At 46.3% G+C, this 21,788-nt stretch overlaps 2 protein-coding genes across 2 annotated transcripts in view; one reads left to right on the forward strand and one right to left on the reverse strand.

Annotated features, from left to right (window-relative positions):
- Positions 1–8,813, reverse strand: part of LIPI (lipase I) — a 73,417-nt gene extending 64,604 nt beyond the window's left edge. The window contains exon 1 of the mRNA XM_063956338.1: positions 8,633–8,813. Within this exon, the coding sequence (XP_063812408.1) occupies positions 8,633–8,699 (67 nt within the window). The 5' untranslated portion in view covers positions 8,700–8,813. The remainder of the gene's footprint in view (positions 1–8,632) is intronic.
- The window catches only part of RBM11 (RNA binding motif protein 11), a 548,228-nt gene that overhangs the window by 302,682 nt on the left and 223,758 nt on the right, over positions 1–21,788 (forward strand). The gene's annotated exons all lie outside the window — the stretch shown is intronic.

A 21,788-nucleotide genomic window follows, 5' to 3' on the forward strand; every position in this document is an offset into this window, starting at 1 on the left:
TCAGCGTCATTGGTACAGGGGGCGTTGCGTGTGTAAGCATCATTGGTACAGGGGGCGTTACACGCGTAAGCGTCACTACTACAGCGGGTGTTACGCAAGTAAGCATAATTGGTACAGGGGGCGTTGTTTGTGTAAGTGTCACTGGTATAGGGGGCATTATGCATGGAAGCATCACTGCTACAGGTGGCGGTACGTGTGTAAGCATCACTGGTACAGGGGCGTTACGTGTGTAAGCATCAATACTACAGGGGGTGGTACGTGTGTAAGCGTCCCTGCTACAGGTGGCGGTACGTGTGTAAGCGTCACTGGTACAGGGGGCGTTACACGTGTGAGTGTCACTGGTATAGGGGGCATTACAGGTGGTGGTACGTGTGTAAGCATCACTGTTACAGGGGGCGGTACGTGTGTAAGCGTCACTGGTATAGGGAGCATTACGCATCTAACCATCACTGGTACAGGGGGCGTTGTGTGTGTAAGCATCACTCCTACAGGGGGCGTTACGTTTGTAAGCGTCACTGGTACATGGGGCGGTACGCGTGTAAGCGTCACTGGTATATGGGGGCATAAGCGTTACTGCTACAGGGGGCGGTACGTGTGTAAGAGTCACTGATTCAGGGGGCGGTACGTGTGTAAGTGTCACTGATTCAGGGGGCGGTACGTGTGTAAGTGTCACTGGTACAGGGGAATTACGTGTAAGCATCACTGGTACGGGGGGCGTTACATTTGTAAGCGCCAATGCTGTAGCGGCATTACGCATGTAAGCGTCAGTGGTACAGGGGGCAGTACATGTGTAAGTGTCATTGCTACAGGAGGCGTTACGCATTTAAGCATCACTGGTACAGGGGGCGTTACATGTGTAGGCATCACTGCTACAGGGAGCGTTACGTGTAAGCGTCACTGCTATAGTTGGCGTTACGTGTGTAAGCGCTACTGCTACAGGGGGCGTTACGTGTAAGCTTCACTGGTACAGGGGGCGTTACGTGTAAGCATCACTGGTACAGGGGGCGTTACGTGTGTAAGCGTCACTACTACATGGGGCGTTGTATATAAGTGGCACTACTAAAGGGTTAATTGTGTGTATAAGCGGCACTACCATAGGGGGTATTGTGTGTAAGCAACACAACTTCAGGGAGCATTATGTGTATAAGCGTCACTGCTACATGGAGCATTATGTGCGCTGTGCCTTTGTAAAGTATGGGAGGGCGAAAATTTATAGTTTGCAGGGGGGCGCCAAACACCCTAGCACCGGCCATGTACAGTAAGTGGCCACAAGAAACCTTATTTAAAAATGCATGTAGCTAGAGTATATGGATTATTGTACCCTATGCAGGAAAATGGGACTGATGGTCCCATTAGAATGTACAGATCCCTGATTTTATTCTCTCCCCCCAAGAAAATACTGTAACAGCTGCGTAATGGGCAAAAAGTGCAATTAGGGAGAGTGCTAGACTCTTCAGGGAGTCGGCTACTATTTCAGGGAGTCTCCCTAACAATCAGGGAGGGTTGGCAAGTATGTTATTATACAGTACATGCCCTTTTACAATATTTCATAATTACAATTATTTCAGCCACTTTATCATTACACAAGGCAAAGTCCTCTTCTTTCTTTTTTTTTTGCCCCTTATTTACTAAGCTTTCGGTTTATCTGGATATTTAATAAAAGTGCTAAGCAGCTTTTCTCCTGTCTACTGAGTGATTTACTGTAAGCTGGGCTGGGGTTGTCCAACTCATCTCATGGTAGATCTGTAACCTGAAATACGGAGCACAGTTATGGTAGAGGCCCAACGTTTGCTCTCCGGTAACTGTAAGATTTACTCCCCGTGCAGGTATGCTCAGGTGCCAGCGGTGCAAATGCTTCATTTCAAATTACAATTTTATGACCTTTAATTGTGTAAAAAACCCTGGATAAAGTAGATATATTTAGTACAGCTTTGTTCAAGAGAACTGATTCATTTTTAAATAAAATCGTGGGATTGCCAATCTGTAAAAAAAAAAAAAAATCATAGTATTGAGAATCACGAGAGTTCACAAAGTAACTAAGAAACCATTTTCTATTTTCCCGACACATACAGTAACAAAGGGTATTCGTTCCTAATGTCAATAGCATTGAGGGTAGACACGACAATGGGCCTAATTCAGATCTGTTCGCGAACAGATAGACGCCACCTATAGGGGAGTGTATTTTAGCTTTGCAAGTGTGCATCCGAGCGGTACAAAAACAGTTGGTGCAGTTTCTGAGTAGCTCAGACCTTACTCAGCCTATTTGAGCCCGGAATTGACGTCAGACACCCACCCTGCAAACGCCTAGACACGCCTGCGTTTTTCCAAACACTACCAGAAAATGGTCAGTTGACACCCACAAACGCCCTCTTCCTGTCAATCTCCTTGCGATCGGCTGTGCGACTGGATTCTTTGCTAGAACCAGTGCACAGCAACGATCCGCTTTGTACCCGTACGACACGCCTGTGCATTGCGGTGCATACGCATGCCCAGTAGTTACCTGATCACTGCGCAGCGAAAAACGCTAGCGAGAGAACAGATCTGAATTAGGCCCCATGTGACAGACAATGTTAGGATGGTTTTAGAGTAAAGTTTAGAGTTAGGATCAGCAAAACTCAACACCGCTATGTTAAACCTATATATACTGTATATATCAGAAAGGTTTATTCCCATGAAAACGTTTACAAGGATTCCATATACAATGGTAGAGTATACTTTCTTCAGGGAGATAAACAGAGTTAGAGAAGAGTACATATAACCCCAATGATGCCATCTTTGACCTCTTACTGCTTGAATGACTTTAGGGGGTCTATTTACTAAGCCTTGGATGGAGATAAAGTCTACAGAGATAAAGTACCACCCAATCGGCTCCTGTAATTTTTCAAACACAACCTGTGGCATGATAGTTAGGAGCCGATTGGCTGGTACTTTATCTCCGTTGACTTTATCTGCATTCAAGGTTTAGTAAATAGACCCCTAAGGGGTCTATTCATAAAGCTGTGAAAAGTGTGGAGAAGTGAGCCAGTGGAGAAGTTCCGATGGCAACCAATCAGCATTAAAGTAACATTTACAATTTGCATACTATACAATTGTACGAAGCTTCTGATTGGTTGCCATGGGCAACTTCTCCACAGGCTCACTTCTCCACTCTTTTCACTGTTTCATAAATAGACCCCTGTGTCTGTTATCCCTGGCTGTTCTTCTGGTCTGATTCCATATTATAGAATGACTAGTCTGCTATTCCCTGAACTCCCCTACATGTCTGGCTTCCCACAGAGGAGCAGGCATGGAAGCCATCACTATTGGAAACAAGGGTTGGGAGTAATTTAAACTAATTTTAAGCTACTGCTCAGGAAAGCTTTATGGGGACCCAAAGGCTATGATGGAAAAAACATGTGGGGGGCTACTATAGATCCAAGGGGAATATCTATGAATGGGGTAGGAAAGAAAGGAGGGACTAGGAGGCGATTTCGAAAACGTCCCTGAAATAGTCTATGGGATCTATTCATGAAGCAGTGAAAAGAGTGGAAAAGTGAGCCTATGGAGAAGTTGCCCATGGCAACCAATCAGCTGCTATGTACAGTTGTATAGTATGCAAATTATAAATGTTACTTCAGTGCTGATTGGTTGTCATGGGCAACTTCTCCACTGGTTCACTTCTCCACACTTTTCACTGCTTCATTAATAGACCACTATGTGTGGTGGGTAACATTGGTGGTAGAGGGCTCATAACTTTTTTTTTCTATTTGTCCAATGCATTTGTGCGGCTGAGCCCTTAGGCTAAAATAACTACACCCACGATTGCCAATTCCTTTGTAGAACCTCCAGGCTACAGTGGTTCTGCTGCTGTCACTTTAACTCTTCTCACTGATAACATTCCAGAATAAACACAGATTCTGAGCACACCCTGTCTTAGGTGAATGAAGTACTGAGGAAGGGCAATGCCCAGTACAGTAAATATACAAAGGAATGTCATGAGAAAAACGTATTTCTTTGTTTTGCTATGTGTACCTACGCACCCTTTTTATAATCACCTATGCACACATACATTTTTACTGCACATAGAATATTTTTTTACCTCACCATTTTAAGTATAAAATAAAATAAAATATTTGCAACAAATGACAATTACTGTACATATAACATGCAAGCAGGAGTTTACATTAGTCGCCCTGACCGTTTGGCAGTCGTGAGCTCCCACAAAGGTGACCCTCTGCATTGAACTACTGCTGTATTATTATCCTTTTTGCATATGGCGTCACAGGGGTTCTGCAGCACCATACATAGGGGTAACTGCTCTGCAGGTCCCACCCTCCAACATACTTTTAGTGAAATACGCAGGATGGGGGGGTAGGCGCGATGACATGATTCTCAGCGAATGCCTCAAACAGTGATTAGTTGCCTCTCGCCCCCAGAAAGGGGAACATTTTCAAGTTGGTGAGTATGGTGTTATTTTCATCTCCCTTGCATCTATTGATGGTACATGGAGACTGCAATCCAATTACTGTGCAGCATGCAGGGCCGTCTTTTCGTATGGGCTCAATGGGCTCTTGCCCAAGGGCCCCAGTAGTGTAAGGAACCTAGGCTGATAGCTGAGTGTCCCCTCTTTCCAGGGGTAACAGTTTTTTGAAAATCGGCCCTGGGGAACCGGAGATATCTGACTGAAAGCAGTGGTCCTCATCCAAACCTGTTAATTGCTCTTCCCAGCCAGATATCTCAGGTACTGAGGATATAAGCCAAAAGCTGGGACTCTCCCCTTTCGGTGGACACTGTCAGCTTGTCTCTATTATGACCAGAACTAGCCAGAACCAGAGATATCAGCCTTCAAGCAGATGGTTCCTGCTCCAGCTCCACACGCCAAATATGCAGTTTTAGATTTTCATTGGTGAATTGCTCTGGTTCCTGAACTCGGATCCCCAAGTCCTCAGAACCTTCTCAAAGGTGGGACGCTCTAGTTTTTTATCCCATTCAAAGCTAAAAAAATGTATTTTCCGGAACTTGAGATACCTGCAGTTAAACAAGCTGCCCACCCATCGGAAAATTATAAATATTAAGCCCACTCCACTATCCACCCCTCCCATACGTATTAAACGCCCACTACCACCCTGGAAGTCATGTGCCAGGGCTTCTTCATTCAGGCCAATGCCCCCTTCTACAGTTTAGCCCCATCTGTACAGTAAAGGAGTAATTAGCAGAAATTACTGCTCCAGGTCCTACATGCTGAGCGGAAGATAGAACACCCCCTACCGCCCACGGGACAACAAAGCTGCCACTGGTAGCACCCACCACACCTACCACTGGAGGATGGGTAGGGAGCCCAGTGGATTTCTGTGCCCAGGGGCCTACACTGCTGTTAAGACAGCCCTGGCAGCATGGCTGGCATTCTCAGTATAGGGGGGCATTGCTAGTTGCTAGTAGCGTCGCTGTAGATATAAGCATGTGTAAAGCAGCACTGAGGAGATCAGAGAAAGTGCTTCCATAGCTGTAACTAGGGCTGTCTTAACAGCATTGTAGGCCCTGGGTAAAGCAATGCACTGGGGCCCCTACCCAGGGGCGCCTCTATGCCCTGTGACACCTAATGCACTGTAATTCCACCATGCATGTGCCAAAGGTGTATGTAGGCAAAATGGGGCGTGGGCGTGTGGGAAGGGGTGTGGCCTTGCTGCCCAACCTATGTTTTCATCACTCCGGTGGTCCGGGAGATGCTCGGCAGGCCCGGACACTGTTGGGGCTGCACAGTTACAGGAGCAGAGTGCTGCAAGTAATGTTATAGTGCAGCACCTAGCTCCTGTCACTGAGCTGTCATTTTAGTATCACCCCACGGAGGATGACACCCTGGAGTAGACCGCACCCCCCCAGAAAAACCCACTAGAAAAACACACTGCCCCAACCCACCCATTCACAGGAATACATTCTTAAAAAATCATAACGTCTTCCTCCTGAAGCCACGCACTGCCTCTCCACATTCTTCCATACGATAAATGGTTGTCACTGACAGACATTCACTATATGGCTGCAGAAGACAGGTGGAGAATGCTGCTGTAACTCACAATCAACAAAGCAGCATTTTCTATCTGTTTCCCAAGAAGCTCCAGAGGTACCAACCTTGTTCCTGCCCAATCACCCCTAGAATCTGGGGCCCTGGGCAGCTGCCCATTGAGCCAATACTGTACATTAAGATGGCCCTGGCTGTAACCTACTCAGATGTTGAACACCATGTGGTTTGGTCCTATGGGGTGGGGATAAATTACCAGCTGTCGGGAGCCCGTCTGCCGGAATCCTGACAGCCGTCACAATGCCGGCACCGGATTCCCAAAAATGGTCAGGACACCGACGTCGGAATCCCGATCTTTGTAAGTATAGCACAATCGTTAGGTTTAGATCTGTGGGGGAGGGAGGTAGTTTAGTTGTCCCCCGGGGAGGTTAGGGGTAGGCTGCGGGGGCAGGGGAGGTTAGGGTTAGGCACCCATGGGGAGGATTAGTGTTAGAGTGCGGGGAGGGGGTTAGGGTTAGGCACCCACGGGGAGGGATAGGGTGTGGGGAAAGGGGCTAGGGTTATGCACCCACGAGGAGGGATAGGGTGTGGGGAGGGGGGTTAGGATTATGCACACACGAGGAGGGTTAGGGTGCGGAGAGGGGGGTTAGGGTTACGCACCCACGGGGAGGGTTAGGGTTAGGGTTAGGCTACGGGGAGAAAGAATTAGGTTTACAGTGACTGCAGAGAGGGGGGGTAGGTTTAGGCACTACCAAAGGGAGGTTAGGTTTAAACACTATAGGGGAAGGTTTGGTTAGGGTTAGGTTGTGGGAAAGGAGGGTTAGGGGAGAGGGGAGGACAGCCCCAACTCACCCCTGACGGCTTTCCAAACTTCTGGATCCCGGCGTCGGTCTTCTGACCGCCAGGATCCCCAGCGCTGACATTTCCTAGTGATTCCAGTCCAAGACTACCTTCAGACTTTCAGTCTCCACTTGTACTACAGCTCCCACGTCCAAACCAGTAGCACAATAAAGATGCTGAATAGCAGAGCCTAATATATTACATAAGTAGAACTTGTCTGTAGTCCAGTGATGAGAAGACGGTGCAAACAGGAAACAGCACTTCTCCAAATATCCTCTAACTACTGTACATTTTATGGTTCTCGTGTCAGATTGCTGCCCACGGTCTAGCAGATGACTATGGTAACTGCGGTTGGCAATAGAAAGTTACACATCTCACAAGCCTTAAAAAAATATTTTTTTCTTCCTTGAGAATTCTTTATGGAAGTTTCAGAAACCATCATATCTTCTTTCACATTATTATTTAGTTGCTATGACGTAAAAAAAATGTATAAGCAAAATCTAAAAGAGATCTGGGATTCATAAAGGTTAATGACCCCAAACAGACACAAACCGTTGGTATGCGGAGAATGAGAAGTATAATTAAGTGTACTATGATGTAATATTGTTTTCTCATTTCATTCTTTATTTCTATACTAGCTTTTTGCCCGCGGCTTCGCCCGTGTGGTAATCTTAATGCAATAAGACTACTTTCATTGCTTCCATCTTCAAGTTTAAGTCCACCACCCAACCCCTAAAAGAATTAGCGTGAAAATACATAGGCTATATGTTAACGGACAGTCTAAGGAACATATCAATTTTCTAAATGCGTTCATCAGTTCCGGAGATTAACTCGTACAAAAAGCAAACGTTCCTTACCCGGCGTTGCCCGGGTATTTATTTATCCCAATCTTCTATTAGACAGGAAAAGGAATGAATTCTATCTAAAGTGTAAAATTGAAGTAATTTTATTTACAGGTAATTAAAACTATAAGTACAGTATAAAAATTATAAAGTAATTTTTCACCCCTTCTCACCCTGCATGCTGATGGGGGCTGAACTTGGACTGAAACGGCATCAGGAGTGTCACTATTCATCTCAGCAACCCCGAAAACGATGGATTTTTACATGTCACCCCAGAGTTATGCTGGAACATACGTACACACATACGTCCATTTTTATGTTAGTAAAATGTACAGTTGCTGGAAACCCTTCCAGCCCTTCCACACAGAACTCAATCATCTCCAGTTCTATATTAGGGAAAGCATTTGTAATATATGTGATTTGGAGCTCAGCCCGGCCACTCTTGGAAAAGACTGTATTCCGTACAATTATTCCGCTACGTCACAGACTACAGAATGTGTGGCATACACTGTAAGTGAGTTATTAACCAACATGGTAATATCTCTCGATGATAAGCAGAACAAAGTCCACCATTCACACTACATGACAATTCATTGCGCCGCACACTAAAACAAACACATAAGACATCAAATACAATTTACCATATTCTACACTGAAAATGAATACAAATAAAAGCAAAAAAAAACTTTTTGCATTAATCATTCACAGCAGAGCATTGAGTTAAAGTGAAAAATGACATGGGGTCTATTCATGAAGCAGTGAAAAGAGTGGAGAAGTGAGCCTGTGGAGAAGTTGCCCATGGGAACCAACCAGCTGCTCCGTACAATTGTATAGTATGCAAATTATAAATGTTACTTCAGTGCTGATTGGTTGCCATGGGCAACTTCTCCACTGGCTCACTCTTCTCCACCCTTTTTACTGCTTCATGAATAGACCCCATAGTTACTTAACTTACCAGGTTTCACCGAGTACATCAGACATAAGAGAATCCAATGCAGGAGCAGGTACATCTTCAGCTGCATAGGTGCAGATTATGCTGTCAGAGTTCATGAAACAGTTGGTACCCACCACACAAGGGCAGCTCCCGGTTATCTTCCCTGCTCTCCTGCCTCAGTGACAGCAGGCAGGAAGCTCTCAGCTACCAGTGACACCTTTCTCCTGGCCGCTGGGTCTCCTCCCTACTAGGGATAGGCAGTTTCTAGACAGCTGATTTCATTTTTTTTTTCCAATTAACTATAAACTTACTGGAATCACTGAGTTACTGCTCAGCTAGTAACTTGCGTAACCAGTATTTCCACTGTACATTAATTTTTTTTTTTCTCCGTGGGGTTTCACATGCATATTATTGCACACTCCACAGGAGCCAAAGACAAATGCAGCAATGCAGGGCGTATAGATGATCAGGGGATCAAGCATGACATTACGTACCATTATTCATTAACTATTGGACTGTATTCTTTTGCCATCCACATTCCAGAACCAAAACCTAAAACCTTTTTACTCTTCATAGTAATAATTCTACACAGACTGACGTCTCTTTAAATTGATTGATTTATTTTTATAACATCTTATAATTAGTTTCATTAGCATTTGTATTGTTATGGTGCTTGTAGGTGAATGGAGACATGGGGGGTCTTTCTGAGTCGATCGTAGCTGTGCTAATTTTAGCACAGCTACGATCATCTTCCCGCACAAATACAAAAGCATCGCACAGCGGTGATGCTTTTGTATTTGTGGAGTCACTTCCGGACAGCGCAGCTCCTGCAGCTGGCCGAGAGTTGATTGTCGCTGCCACTGGCCACAGCGGCTGCATGAGATGTCACGCAGCCGCAGCGGCCCGCCCCCCAAATGGTCCGGCCACGCCTGCGTTGGCCGTACCGCGCCCCCTAAATGGCGGCTTAACGCCGCCGTCCAGCCCCCTCCCGCCCAGCGACCGCCTCTGTTTCAGAGGCGATCGCTAGGCAACGACGGCTGCCGTGCACCGACGCACTGTGGCGCCGGCGCATGCGCAGTTCCGACCCGATCACTGCTCTGCGACAAACTGCAGCGAGCGATCGGGTCGGAATGACCCCCATAGACATGCACAATTTACATAGTTGGAGACCTGTGGAGTCCTGGTATTTGTGGAACATGTCACGGCTGCAGGGCATGATGGGACATTGGGGTATATTTACTAAAAGTCAGTTTTGGTAGATGTTTGGTCGATTTTTTATTGATTTTGTGACTGTTTAAGGGTCTAAATCACACATTTACCAACAGATGATTTTTGACATTGTTTAAAAAATGTCAAAAATCATCTGTTAGCAGGCGTGGCCAGACTTTTGAAGTCGGTGATCTACTTTGAAAGCTGAAGCTTTTGTGATCTACCTAGGCGGGATAATAGCGCACAAAAGGGGCGCGGCATAACAAAAAGTGGGCGTGGTATAACAAAAAAGGGACGTAGCCTTGTTGCACAGAGTGTAATGACTGTCTCGCACGAAATAACACATTGGCCCCCACAGGTAAAAACCTCAAACACATATGCCCCCACAGTGCCATATACACATATGCCCCACAGTGCCAGTTATGCCCCCACAGTGCCACATATGCCCCCACAGTGCCATGTGCCCACAGTGCCAGATATGCCCCTACAGTGCCAGATATGCCCCCACAGTGCCACATATGACCCCACAGTGCCAGATACAGATATGCCCCCACAGTGCCATGTGCCCACAGTGCTAGATATGCCCCCACAGTGGCAGATACATATATACCCCCCCCCAGGGCCCCCAGTGCCATGTGCCCACGGTGCCAGATATGCCCCCACAGTGCCAGATATGCCCCCACAGTGCCACATATGACCCCACAGTGCCATATACAGATATGATCCCACAGTGCCATGTGCCCACAGTGCTAGATATGCCCCCACAGTGCCACCTATGACCCCACAGTGCCAGATACAGATATGCCCCCACAGTGCCAGATATGCCCCCACAGTGCTGCTCACCGTTTTGCTGTGTGTGGAGAGGGCAGCGCGCACTTCTCCTGCCTGCCGCCCTGCCTCTCAGTATGGTCTCCGTCGGTGACGACAGCATGTATATCTCAAATCAGGCGCCGGTCCGCTCTGATTGGCTAATGAACCGGCACCTAATTTGAGCTATATACTCCGGCGTCACTGCCGGAGACCAGACTGAGGGGCAGAGCGGCAGGCAGGAGAGGCGCGCACTGCGCTCTCCTCGCCTTGTGTGGAAGGGGCGGCGCATAGCGATCGACTGGTCGCATGTCCGCGATCGCCCAGTCTGTTTGGCCACCCCTGCGTTAGTAAATGTGGAATTTAGACCCTGAAATACAGAATCGGTCAAACATCGATACATTTGACCCAGATCGATTTTTAGTAAATATACCCTTAAATCCCACATTTACTAACAGATGATTTTTGACATATTTTTTTTGTAAAAGGATAAAAACCTTCTGTTATTAAATGTGTGATTTAGACCATGAAACACAAAATCGATAAAAAAAACGATCAACCAAACATCGATCATCATGGAAAGCCACAGGTTGCCGCCCAAAACTGATTTTAAAACATAACACATTCTAAGTTTAACCACATTTTGTAGCTATTTCAAGGAATTGGAAACAAGTTCCTGTACAAGGGTTCACGCACTTAATCTACAAGGTGGAAAGCTTAGATATGACTTGTAGTTTTTGTTAACCGTCTCACAACAACACACTGTGGAAAAATGTTGGGCTGGAGACTGACAAATATGCACACGAAAGTAAGCTCTGAAAAGGCCTATGTCACAATAATGTATTTACACCCATATGCTGAGTCAGAGACATCTGTAGGTGCAATAGGCTGACGTCAGGCAATACTTACACCCACATACACTTATACACACTATCGGGCCATAAGCACAGGAAAACATTTGTTTAATCTTCACATACAAAGGAAAGTAGCAAAAAAATAAATTCTAAAATACGGCCACAAACTGATGTAAAATAGGTGCAAGCTAAGAAGAAAGCAGTGGCCAGCTTCAGGGGTGACTTCACAGAAGAAAAATGTGTGCTTCTAATGATTTATTTAAACTCTTAGGGGGTCATTCCGAGTTGTTCGCTCGCAAGCTGCTTTTAGCAGCTTTGCACACGCTAAGCCGCCGCCTACTGGGAGTGAATCTTAGCTTATTAAAATTGCGAACGAAAGATTAGCAGAATTGCAAATAGACACTTCTTAGCAGTTTCTGAGTAGCTCCAGACTTACTCGGCATCTGCGATCAGTTCAGTGCTTGTCGTTCCTGGTTTGACGTCACAAACACAATCAGCGTTCGCCCAGACACTCCTCCGTTTCTCCAGCCACTCCCGCGTTTTTCCCAGAAACGGTAGTGTTTTTTCGCACACACCCATAAAACGGCCTGTTTCCGCCCAGAAACACCCACTTCCTGTCAATCACATTATGATCACCAGAACGAAGAAAAAACCTTGTAATGCCGTGAGTAAAATACCTAACTGCATAGCAAATTTACTTGGCGCAGTCGCACTGTGGGCATTGCGCATGCGCATTAGCGACTAATCGCTCCGTTGCGAGAAAAAAATACAGAGCGAACAACTCGGAATGACCCCCTAAGTACGTTACATTGGACTGTAATGATATAGTGCATTTTTAGGCTATTATGTATATATATTCATCATCTGCGGATCCGCTCTGTCAGTCCCTCCATTGGTTACCTGTATTTTACCGTATTCAATATAAAATACTTTTACTCACACACAAGGCCATTAACCAAACTTCACCAACATACATACCTTTGCTTATCTCAAAATATCTCCCAACCAAGGGCTTAATTCAGACCTGGCTATTTTTTGCACTGCTGCGACCAGGTAATCGCCGCCCACAGGAGAGGGGGGATTCGCTGTGCAGGGCTGCAAACGCTTGTGCAGTCTCTGCACAGCTCAGGACTTACTCACCCGCTGCGATGAACCAGGACGGAGCTGACGTCAGGATCCCTCCCAGGAAACGGCTGGGCACGCCTGCGTTCGCATGGGCACTCCTTGAAAACGGTCAGTTGACGCCCACCAACGGCCTCTTCCTGTTAATCTTCGGTGCGATCACTTTCTTCGTTAGATCCGTCGCTCCCTGGAGACGGCCGTCGCCAGGGAGCGACGCGCCTGCCCTTTGAGACCCATGCGCAGGCGCACTTCAGACCTGATCGCACCGCTGTGAAAAATGGCAGCGTGCGATCAGGTCTGTATGATCCCCCAGATTTCTTTGCTCTTTACAAGATCTACGTCTCTCATCCACACTCATTATTCGTTCCCATTCACATTTGCAGGACTTTCTTCGGGCTGTACCTACTGTGGACTGCCCTCCCACACACAATCAGGGGTGTAGCGAGGGTGGCTCCGTTGGAGCGCAAGCTCCAAGCGGCAGAAAAGTTAGAGGGCTGCTGCTGTAGCACCTCACTCTGCCTCTCAAGCAGCTGCAGCATCTCTCTCTGCCTCTCAAACTGCTGCGGAGCAGCAATCTCTGTCCCTCAGGCAATTCTGGGACATTGTTTTCATTGAGGCATAGGTATTATTTTCACTGAGGCATTGGGGGATTATCAAGTCTGTGGGAGGTTACATTTGGGGCATTATTTTCATTACGGGATTGGGAGGTTGTGAGGTCAGGTCTGTCGGGGCATATATACTGTTTTTAATTAAGTGCCTTGAGTACTATTGGAGAAAAAGCGCTATATAAATAAAACTATTATTAATAATAATTAATTTGAATTAAACAAGTAAATAGTCAAAAACAGCTACTTCCATAGCGACTCTACTGTGGTGTAATGTTTATAAGGGGCTCTACCATGGCATAACATGTATAAGGTGCTCTACCATGGTGTAACATTTATAAGTGGCTCTACTGTGGCATAATGTGTATAAGTGGCTCTACTGTGGTGTAACATGTATAAGCAGCTCTACTGTAGTGTAACGTATATAAACGACTTTACTGTGGTGTAACATGTATAAGGGGTACTACTGTGTTGTGTAATGTGAATAACAGACACTACTGTGCGGTGTAATGTGAATTGATACTACTATGTGACCACACCCCTTCCTATGAAGCCGCACCCCTATATTTTCATTGTACGCCTTTGGCATGCAATGTATATTTTAAACATCGAGGCACCCAAAGGAAACTTTCGCATTAATGAGCTTCACAAGGTCTAGAACTGACCCTGTTACCAGTTTAGGATTGTAAAAAAAAAATTTATTTTCAAATGTAACTTGCCACCACATGTTGGCCAGGCCCCCAATTCAGTACAGGGGATGGGGGCGCCCAAAACATACCCTTGCTCCGGGCCCCATGGCACCTAGCTACACCTCTGCACACAATAAGACTCTCCTCTAGTCTTCAAGCGGTCTCTGAAACTCACTTCTTCAGGCAAGCTTATTAAATTCCAGAACCGCCAACATGCGCAGTATATAGTAGGAGGACAGTGCAGAATTTTGCTGACCACCAGTATATATATATCAGTACGGTACAGTAGTCCATTGCTCTACCTCTGTGTCGTCAAGTATACAATCCACACCTGTGCTGCATTGTAGTTGTGCGCAGTATATAGTAGGAGGACAGTGCAGAATTTTGCTAACCACCAGTATATATATAGCAGTACGGTACAGTAGTCCATTGCTCTACGTCTGTGTCGTCAAGTATACAATCCATACCTGTGCTGCATTGTAGTTGTGCGCAGTATATAGTAAGATGATAGTGCAGAAATTTGCTGACCACCAGTATATATATATATATATAGCAGTACGGTACAGTAGTCCATTGCTCTACCTCTGTGTCGTCAAGTACACAATCCATATCTGTGCTGCATTTTAGTTGTGCGCAGTATATAGTAGGAGGACAGTGCAGAATTTTGCTGACCACGAGTATATATATAGCAGTACGGTACAGTAGTCCATTGCTCTACCTCTGTGTCGTCAAGTATACTATCCATACCTGTGCTGCATTGTAGTTGTGCGCAGTATATAGTAGGAGGACAGTGCAGAATTTTGCTGACAACCAGTATATATATATAGCAGTACGGTACAGTAGTCCATTGCTCTACCTCTGTGTCGTCAAGTATACAATCCATACCTGTGCTGCATTGTAGTTGTGCGCAGTATATAGTAGGAGGACAGTGTAGAATTTTGCTGACCACCAGTATATATATATCAGTACGGTACAGTACTCCATTGCTCTACCTCTGTGTCGTCAAGTATACAATCCATACCTGTGCTGCATTGTAGTTTTGCGCAGTATATAGTAGGAGGACAGTGCAGAATTTTGCTGACCACCAGTATATATATAGCAGTACGGTACAGTAGTCCATTGCTCTACCTCTGTGTTGTCAAGTATACAATCCATACCTGTGCTGCATTGTAGTTGTGCGCAGTATATAGTAGGAGGACAGTGCAGAATTTTGCTGACCACCAGTATATATATATATATATATATATATATATATATAGATAGCAGTACGGTACAGTAGGCCATTGCTATTGATATATTACTGCCATATAATTCCACACATTAAAAAATGGAGGACAAAAATGTGGAGGGTAAAATAGGGAAAGATCAAGATCCACTTCCACCTCGTGCTGAAGCTGCTGCCACTAGTCATGGCCGAGACGATGAAATGCCATCAACGTCGTCTGCCAAGGCCGATGCCCAATGTCATAGTAGAGAACAAAAGTTCAGTAAAATGACCCAAAAATCTAAAAAGCGTCTGATGAGAAGTGTAAACTTGCCAATATGCCATTTACGACACGGAGTGGCAAGGAACGGCTGAGGCCCTGGCCTATGTTCATGGCTAGTGGTTCAGCTTCACTTGAGGATGGAAGCACTCATCCTCTCGCTAGAAAAATGAAAAGACTTAAGCTGGCAAAAGCACAGCAAAGACCTGTGCGTTCTTCTAAATCACAAATCCCCAAGGAGAGTCCAATTGTGTCGGTTGCGATGCCTGACCTTCCCAACACTGGACGGGAAGAGGTGGCGCCTTCCACCATTTGCACGACCCTGCAAGTGCTGGAAGGAGCACCCGCAGTACAGTTCCTGATAGTCAAATTGAAGATGTCACTGTTGAAGTACACCAGGATGAGGATATGGGTGTTGCTGGCGCTGAGGAGGAAATTGACAAGGAGGATTCTGATGGTAAGGTGGTTTGTTTAAGTCAAGCACCCGGGGAGACACCTGTTGTCCGTGGGACGAATATGGCCATTGACATGCCTGGTCAAATTAAAAAAAAAATCACCTCTTCGATTTGGAATTATTTTAACAGAAATGCGGACAACAGGTGTCAAGCCGTGTGTTGCCTTTGTCAAGCTGTAATAAGTAGGGGTAAGGACGTTAACCACCTAGGAACATCCTCCCTTATACGTCACCTGGAGCGCATTCATCAGAAGTCATTGACAAGTTCAAAAACTTTGGGTGACAGCGGAAGCAGTCCACTGACAACTAAATCCCTTCCTCTTGTAACCAAGCTCCTGCAAACCACACCACCAACTCCCTCAGTGTCAATTTCCTCCTTAGACAGGAACGCCAATAGTCCTGCAGGCCATGTCACTGTCAAGTCTGATGAGTCCTCTCCTGCCTGGGATTCCTCCTATGCATCCTTGAGTGTAACGCCTACTGCTGCTGGCGCTGCTGTTGTTGCTGCTGGGAGTTGATCGTCATCCCAGAGGGGAAGTCGGAAGACCACTTGTACTACTTCCAGTAAGCAATTGACTGTCCAACAGTCCTTTGCGAGGAAGATGAAATATCACAGCAGTCATCCTGCTGCAAAGCGGATAACTCAGGTCTTGGCAGCTGCGGTGGTGTTAAAAGTGTGTCCGGTATCCACCGTTAATTCACAGGGAATTAGAGAATTGATTGAGGTACTGTGTCCCCGGTACCAAATACCATCTAGGTTCCATTTCTCTAGGCAGGCGATACCGAGAATGTACACAGACGTCAGAAAAAGAGTCACCAGTGTCCTAAAAAATGCAGTTGTACCCAATGTCCACTTAACCACGGACATGTGGACAAGTGGAGCAGGGCAGACTCAGGACTATATGACTGTGACAGCCCACTGGGTAGATGTATTGCCTCCCGCAGCAAGAACAGCAGCGGCGGCACCAGTAGCAGCATCTCGCAAACGCCAACTCGTTCCTAGGCAGGCTACGCTTTGTATCACTGCTTTCCATAAGAGGCACACAGCTGACAACCTCTTACGGAAACTGAGGAACATCATCGCAAAATGGCTTACCCCAATTGTACTCTCCTGGGGATTTGTGACATCGGACAATGCCAGCAATATTGTGCGTGCATTACATGTGGGCAAATTCCAGCACGTCCCATGTTTTGCACATACATTGAATTTGGTGGTGCAGAATTTTAAAAAAAACGACAGGGGCGTGCAAGAGATGCTGTCGGTGGCCCGAAGAATTGCGGGCGACTTTCGGCATTCAGCCACCGTGTGCCGAAGACTAGAACACCAGCAAACACTCCTGAACCTGCCCCGCCATCATCTGAAGCAAGAGGTGGTAACGAGGTGGAATTTTACCCTCTATATGCTTCAGAGGATGGAGGAGCAGCAAAAGGCCATTCAAGCCTATACATCTGCCTACGATATAGGCAAAGGAGGGGGAATGCACCTGACTCAAACGCAGTGGAGAATGATTTCAACGTTGTGCAAGGTTCTGCAACCCTTTGAACTTGCCACACGTGAAGTCAGTTCAGACACTGCCAGCCTGAGTCAGGTCATTCCCCTCATCAGGCTTTTGCAGAAGAAGCTGGAGAGATTGAAGGAGGAGCTAAAATGGAGAAATTCCACTAGGCATGTGGGACTTGTGGATGGAGCCCTTAATTCGCTTAACCAGGATTCACGGGTGGTAAATCTGTTGAAATCAGAGCACTACATTTTGGCCACCGTGCTTGATCCTAGGTTTAAAGCCTACGTTGTATCTCTCTTTCCGGCAGACACAAGTCTGCAGAGGTGCAAAGATCTGCTGGTGAGACACTTGTCAAGTCAAGCGGAACGTGACCTGTCAACAGCTCCTCCTTCACATTTTCCCGCAACTGGGGCTGCGAGGAAAAGGCTAAGAATTCCGAGCCCACCCGCTGGCGGTGATGCAGGGCAGTCTGGAGCGAGTGCTAACATCTGGTCCGGACTGAAGGACCTGCCAACGATTACTGACATGTCGTCTACTGTCACTGCATATGATTCTGTCACCATTGAAAGAATGGTGGAGGATTATATGAGTGACCGCATCCAAGTAGGCACGTCAGACAGTCCGTACGTATACTGGCAGGAAAAAGAGGCAATTTGGAGGCCCTTGCACAAACTTGCTTTATTTTACCTAAGTTGCCCCCCCTCCAGTGTGTACTCCGAAAGAGTGTTTAGTGCAGCCGCTCACCTTGTCAGCAATCGGCGTACGAGGTTACTTCCAGAAAATGTGGAGAAGATGATGTTCATCAAAATGAATTATAATCAATTCCTCCATGGAGACATTCACCAGCAATTGCCTCCAGAAAGTACACAGGGACCTGAGATGGTGGATTCCAGTGGGGACGAATTAATAATCTGTGAGGAGGGGGATGTACACAGTGAAAGGGGTGAGGAATCGGAGGATGAGGAGGAGGTGGACATCTTGCCTCTGTAGAGCCAGTTTGTGCAAGGAGAGATTGATTGCTTCTTTTTTTGGTGGGGGCCCAAACCAACCAGTCATTTCAGTCATAGTCGTGTGGCAGACCCTGTCGCTGAAATGATGGGTTTGTTAAAGTGTCCATGTCCTGTATATACAACATAACGGTGGGTGGGAGGGCCTAAGGACAATTCCATCTTGCACCTTTTTTTTCTTTAATTTATCTTTGCATCATGTGATGTTTGGGGCCAATTTTTTTAAGTGCCATCCTGTCTGACACTGCAGTGCCACTCCTAGATGGGCCAGGTGTTTGTGCTGGCCACTTGGGTCGCTTAGCTTAGTCATCCAGTGACCTCGGTGCAAATTTTAGGACTAAAAATAATATTGTGAGGTGTGAGGTGTTCAGAATAGACTGGAAATGAGTGGAAATGATGGTTATTGAGGTTAATAATACTATGGGATCAAAATGACCCCCAAATTCTATGATTTAAGCTGTTTTTGAGGGTTTTTTGAAAAAAAACACCTGAATCCAAAACACACCCGAATCCGACCAAAAATTTTCAGGGAGGTTTTGCCAAAACGTGTCCGAATCCAAAACACGGCCGCGGTAGAGATGTGCACCGGAAATTTTTCGGGTTTTGTGTTTTGGTTTTGGGTTCGGTTCCGCGGCCGTGTTTTGGGTTCGAACGCGTTTTGGCAAAACCTCACCGAATTTTTTTTGTCGGATTCGGGTGTGTTTTGGATTCGGGTGTTTTTTTTAAAAAACCCTAAAAACAGCTTAAATCATAGAATTTGGGGGTCATTTTGATCCCAAAGTATTATTAACCTCAAAAACCAGTCTTCTGTACGTGGTGCCTGTACGCCGAAAGTGTCCCGCAATTCTTCTGGCCACCGACAGCATCTCTTGCACGCCCCTCTCGTTTCTTAAATAATTCTGCACCACCAAATTCAAGGTATGTGCAAAACATGGGACGTGCTGGAATTTGCCCATATTTAATGCACACACAATATTGCTGGCGTTGTCCGATGCCACAAATCCACAGGAGAGTCCAATTGGGGTAAGCCATTCCGCGATGATCTTCCTCAGTTGCCGTAAGAGGTTTTCAGCTGTGTGCGTATTCTGGAAACCGGTGATACAAAGCGTAGCCTGCCTAGGAAAGAGTTGGCGTTTGCGAGATGCTGCTACTGGTGCCGCCGCTGCTGTTCTTGCGGCGGGAGTCCATACATCTACCCAGTGGGCTGTCACAGTCATATAGTCCTGAGCCTTCCCTGCTCCACTTGTCCACATGTCCGTGGTTAAGTGGACATTGGGTACAACTGCATTTTTTAGGACACTGGTGAGTCTTTTTCTGAGGTCTGTGTACATTTTCGGTATCGCCTGCCTAGAGAAATGGAACCTAGATGGTATTTGGTACCGGGGACACAGTACCTCCAACAAGTCTCTAGTTGCCTCTGCAGTAATGATGGATACCGGAACCACGTTTCTCACCGCCCAGGATGCCAAGGCCTCAGTTATCCGCTTTGCAGCAGGATGACTGCTGTGATATTTCATCTTCCTCGCAAAGGACTGTTGGACAGTCAATTGCTTGGTGGAAGTAGTAAAAGTGGGCTTACGACTTCCCCTCTGGGATGACCATCGACTCCCAGCAGCAACAACAGCAGCGCCAGCAGCAGTAGGCGTTACACGCAAGGATGCATAGGAGGAATCCCAGGCAGGAGAGGACTCGTCAGACTTGCCAGTGACATGGCCTGCAGGACTATTGGCGTTCCTGTCTAAGGAGGAAATTGACACTGAGGGAGTTGGTGGTGTGGTTTGCAGGAGCTTGGTTACAAGAGGAAGGGATTTAGTTGTCAGTGGACTGCTTCCGCTGTCGCCCAAAGTTTTTGAACTTGTCACTGACTTCTGATGAATGCGCTGCAGGTGACGTATAAGGGAGGATGTTCCGAGGTGGTTAACGTCCTTACCCCTACTTATTACAGCTTGACAAAGGCAACACACGGCTTGACAAATGTTGTCCGCATTTCTGTTGAAATACTTCCACACCGAAGATCTGATTTTTTTGGTATTTTCACCAGGCATGTCAATGGCCATATTCCTCCCACGGACAACAGGTGTCTCCCCGGGTGCCTGACTTAAACAAACCACCTCACCATCAGAATCCTCCTTGTCAATTTCCTCCCCAGCGCCAGCAACACCCATATCCTCCTCATCCTGGTGTACTTCAACACTGACATCTTCAATCTGACTATCAGGAACTGGACTGCGGGTGCTCCTTCCAGCACTTGCAGGGGGCATGCAAATGGTGGAAGGCGCATGCTCTTCACGTCCAGTGTTGGGAAGGTCAGGCATCGCAACCGACACAATTGGACTCTCCTTGTGGATTTGGGATTTCGAAGAACGCACAGTTCTTTGCTGTGCTTTTGCCAGCTTAAGTCTTTTCATTTTTCTAGCGAGAGGCTGAGTGCTTCCATCCTCATGTGAAGCTGAACCACTAGCCATGAACATAGGCCAGGGCCTCAGCCGTTCCTTGCCACTCCGTGTGGTAAATGGCATATTGGCAAGTTTACGCTTCTCCTCCGACGATTTTATTTTAGATTTTTGAGTCCTTTTTTTACTGATATTTTGTGTTTTGAATTTTACATGCTCTGTACTATGACATTGGGCATCGGCCTTGGCAGACGACGTTGATGGAATTTCATCGTCTCGGCCATGACTAGTGGCAGCAGCTTCAGCACGAGGTGGAAGTGGATCTTGATCTTTCCCTATTTTTGGAACCTCAACATTTTTGTTCTCCATATTTTAATAGGCACAACTAAAAGGCACCTCAGGTAAACAATGGAGATGGATGGATACTAGTATACTTATGGATGACGAGCGACTGCCGACACAGAGGTAGCTACAGCCGTGGACTACCGTACTGTGTCTGCTGCTAATATAGACTGGATGATAATGAGATAAAATTAAAATATATATATATATATATATATCACACTAGTACTGCAGCCGGACAGGTATATATTATGTAATGACGGACCTGCTGGACACTGTCTGTCAGCACTGCAGACTCCTAAAGTAAGCTACTAGTATCAAGAAGATAGAAAAAAAAAAAAAACACGGGTAGGTGGTATACAATTATGGATGGACGAGCGACTGCCGACACAGAGGTAGCTACAGCCGTGGACTACCGTACTGTGTCTGCTGCTAATATAGACTGGATGATAATGAGATAAAATTAAAATATATATATATATCACACTAGTACTGCAGCCGGACAGGTATATATTATGTAATGACGGACCTGCTGGACACTGTCTGTCAGCACTGCAGACTCCTAAAGTAAGCTACTAGTATCAAGAAGATAGAAAAAAAAAAAAAAACACGGGTAGGTGGTATACAATTATGGATGGACGAGCGACTGCCGACACAGAGGTAGCTACAGCCGTGGACTACCGTACTGTGTCTGCTGCTAATATAGACT

Source organism: Pseudophryne corroboree, chromosome 2 (genome assembly GCF_028390025.1).
Source record: "Pseudophryne corroboree isolate aPseCor3 chromosome 2, aPseCor3.hap2, whole genome shotgun sequence".
Taxonomy (NCBI): domain Eukaryota; kingdom Metazoa; phylum Chordata; class Amphibia; order Anura; family Myobatrachidae; genus Pseudophryne; species Pseudophryne corroboree.